General features: G+C 43.7%; 1 protein-coding gene across 1 annotated transcript in view; it reads left to right on the plus strand.

Moving 5' to 3' along the window:
- Window positions 1-2,790, plus strand: part of OSTF1 (osteoclast stimulating factor 1) — an 18,470-nt gene that overhangs the window by 6,586 nt on the left and 9,094 nt on the right. Inside the window, exons 4-5 of the mRNA XM_045288528.1 lie at window positions 911-960; window positions 2,171-2,249. Of these exons, the coding sequence (XP_045144463.1) occupies window positions 911-960; window positions 2,171-2,249 (129 nt within the window). The remainder of the gene's footprint in view (window positions 1-910; window positions 961-2,170; window positions 2,250-2,790) is intronic.

The following is a 2,790-nucleotide window of genomic DNA, read 5'->3' on the forward strand; positions in this document are numbered from 1 at the left end:
TCCTTATCAGAAGGGAGTGGGTCTTATTTAGGGTGAGTCAGACTAATAGTCTAGCCACTATAGATGGCTGATGTTAAGGAGAATAACCTCTGATCTACTTTCGCTGATCACCTATTGTACAGTCACTCTTAAGCAACTAAGTCTGGTACATATTTTTGGGAGACAACTTAAGAGAAATCCTTCTGTTCCCCACAGAGACCCAAAGCCCATCTGTAGGCAACTGGACATCCCCTTAAAGAAGGGTTGCAGGGAGGAGAGGAGCCAGTCAGGGTGCAGTATAGCACCGATGAGACATACAACTTTTTCTAGTTCTCTAATGCTTCCTCCCCGCCTCACTATCATGAGCTCAATTCTACCTTACAAATCCAGCTAGTCCAGAGGAAGTACACTAGTACAGATAAGAGCTGGAAATACAGGAAATCCAGGACAGATAAACCCCTCAGGACCAATAATAAGAGTAATGATACCAGGAGGGTAAGGGGAATGTAGGGGTAGAAAGGGGAAACCGATCACAATGATCTACATGTAACCCCCTCCCAGAGGGAAGGACAACAGAAAAGTGGGTGAAGGGAGACGTCGGGCAGCGTAAGACATGAAAAAATTATGATAATGTATAAATTATCACGGGTTCATGAGGGAGGGAGGGTAGGGGGAAATGAGGAGCTGATACCAAGGGCTCAAGTAGAAAGAAAATGTTTTGAGAATGATGATGACAACAAACGTACAAATGTGCTTGACACAATGGATTGTGATGAGTTGTACGAGCCCCCAATAAAATGAATTTTTTTTAAAGGAAAAAATAAAAGAATCTGTACGTCATGACTAAAGTTGAAGCTAGGTCTGCTTTTTAAAAACGATTAGGCCTAATTTTGTCAGGCTTTAAAAAAAATATTTTCTCTTTGAATTTCAGATATAGTGGAAATGCTATTTACTCAGCCAAATATTGAACTGAACCAACAGGTGAGCCTGCTAACCCTGCCTTCATGTACCACACCTGTTTTGTCCTCCTCTTAACACAGCGCTGCTTAGGGACCTGTACAATTCTGCATTGATGTTTGGAACTGACCTGTTTGGAACCCCCTGTGTTATTTTTGATAAAACGTCTCATCAGGGGAGTTGGAGCGGAGACCCAAAGCCCCTCTATGGACAATGGAACATCCCCCCACAGAGGGGTTGCAGGGAGGGGCTAAGTCAATCAGGGTGCAGTAGAGCACTAATGGGTCACCTCTGTTTCCTGGAGCCTCCTCATCCCCGCTATCATGAGCTCAGTGCTGCCTCCCCATCTAGACTAGGGCGTCTCTGGTGGCTGAGGTGGTGAGGTGGTGACTGTTTTCAGGAACCAGTCAGTGCCAGTGTCTGCTTCCCTTCCTCCTCTCGTGAGTTTGCTGAGGTGTCTAGAGCGGTGTCCCCCAGTTCCCTGCCTAACGCACACGTATGTTGGTGTGCATCCAGTGGGGCAGGAGGGCAAGGCAAGGCAATGTGAGCGAGGTCTGACTGTTTAGTTTGTAGGTTTTTACTTAATCCTCTCTGTTTTGTGTTTCGGTTTTCCTCATTGCCCCCTTATACCTAGTGTTCATGAACTTGCAATCTCTCATGTTAAATCATTTTATTGGGGGCTCTTACAGCTCTTATAACGTTAAATCCATACATCAATGTATCAAGCACAATTGTACATATGTTGCCATCGTCATTTTCAGAACATTTTCTTTGTACTCAAGTTAATTTCTGACGGAGTCATTCTACCATATTTATTGGTTTACCAGTAAAATAGCATAAAATAAGGGGAGAGGAGGGTGATGTGGGGAGCTGATCACTTATGAACACTTTAAATCAGCACCCAGCACCCAGCACCCTCAGCCTTTACTGCCCTAGCAGCCCCAGGAGCCTTTAGTTCTGGAATCTTGCTCGTTCTCTGAGCACAGATCTGTGCTTCTCCTGGTGTCCTCCCGACAGGCACCTGATTTCAGCCTATGTCGTTGCTGTGGCATCCATTTTTTCCATTTTCCAGTAGTGACTCTGGGCACTTGACTCTCCCTCCTATGCTCCTTGGGATCTCATGTGGTTTTATAAATGTGCTCGTATGTTAGGTCTAACTGGATGAAACCTAAATTGATAGGTTGTTTTTCAACCCACTCCCTTCAGATGTTACTGCCTCTGTTTATTATCACAGAACAAGTTGGGGGACACTGCTTTGCATGCTGCTGCCTGGAAGGGATATGCAGACATTGTCCAGTTGCTTCTGGTGAAAGGTAAAGTTTGTGCTGAGCCTCTCTGGCCTTGGCTTAACCTAAAAGACGACATCCAGTGATAGCATTTCAGAGAGTAGGAGGAATAACAAATTCCTTATCTTTAACCTGGAATTTTAACCTCCAGTCTGTCAGTAAACGGTTGTTTACTAAGTAAGATGAAATGCTTGGGGGTGATTTTTATACGTTTTTAGTTATAAATTAAAAACGGGTAAGCTTTAAAATGACATATATAGCCTTAGTAAAGAGTTACTGTATATTTCTGCACAGTTAAATGTCTTCAGAAGGAAATAGTGGGTGCATATGTGTGACATCTCCTCTCTAATAAAGCAATTTGGGTAAAATTGCTAAGATAAGTCTTGATAGATATTAGGGAATGATGCAGCTCCAGTGTCCAGCTTTGATTTCAGTAGGTATATCAGGAATGAACGAGAATACCCAATATCTCTATTTTTACACCAAGTCATTGGGAAAGTGAAATGATGGGCCATCCACCCACCTACCCATCCATCCACCCATCCATCCATCCATCCATCCATCCATC

Source organism: Echinops telfairi, unplaced genomic scaffold (genome assembly GCF_000313985.2).
Source record: "Echinops telfairi isolate 266 unplaced genomic scaffold, ASM31398v2 ScPeMD7_22;HRSCAF=79, whole genome shotgun sequence".
Lineage (NCBI taxonomy): Eukaryota > Metazoa > Chordata > Mammalia > Afrosoricida > Tenrecidae > Echinops > Echinops telfairi.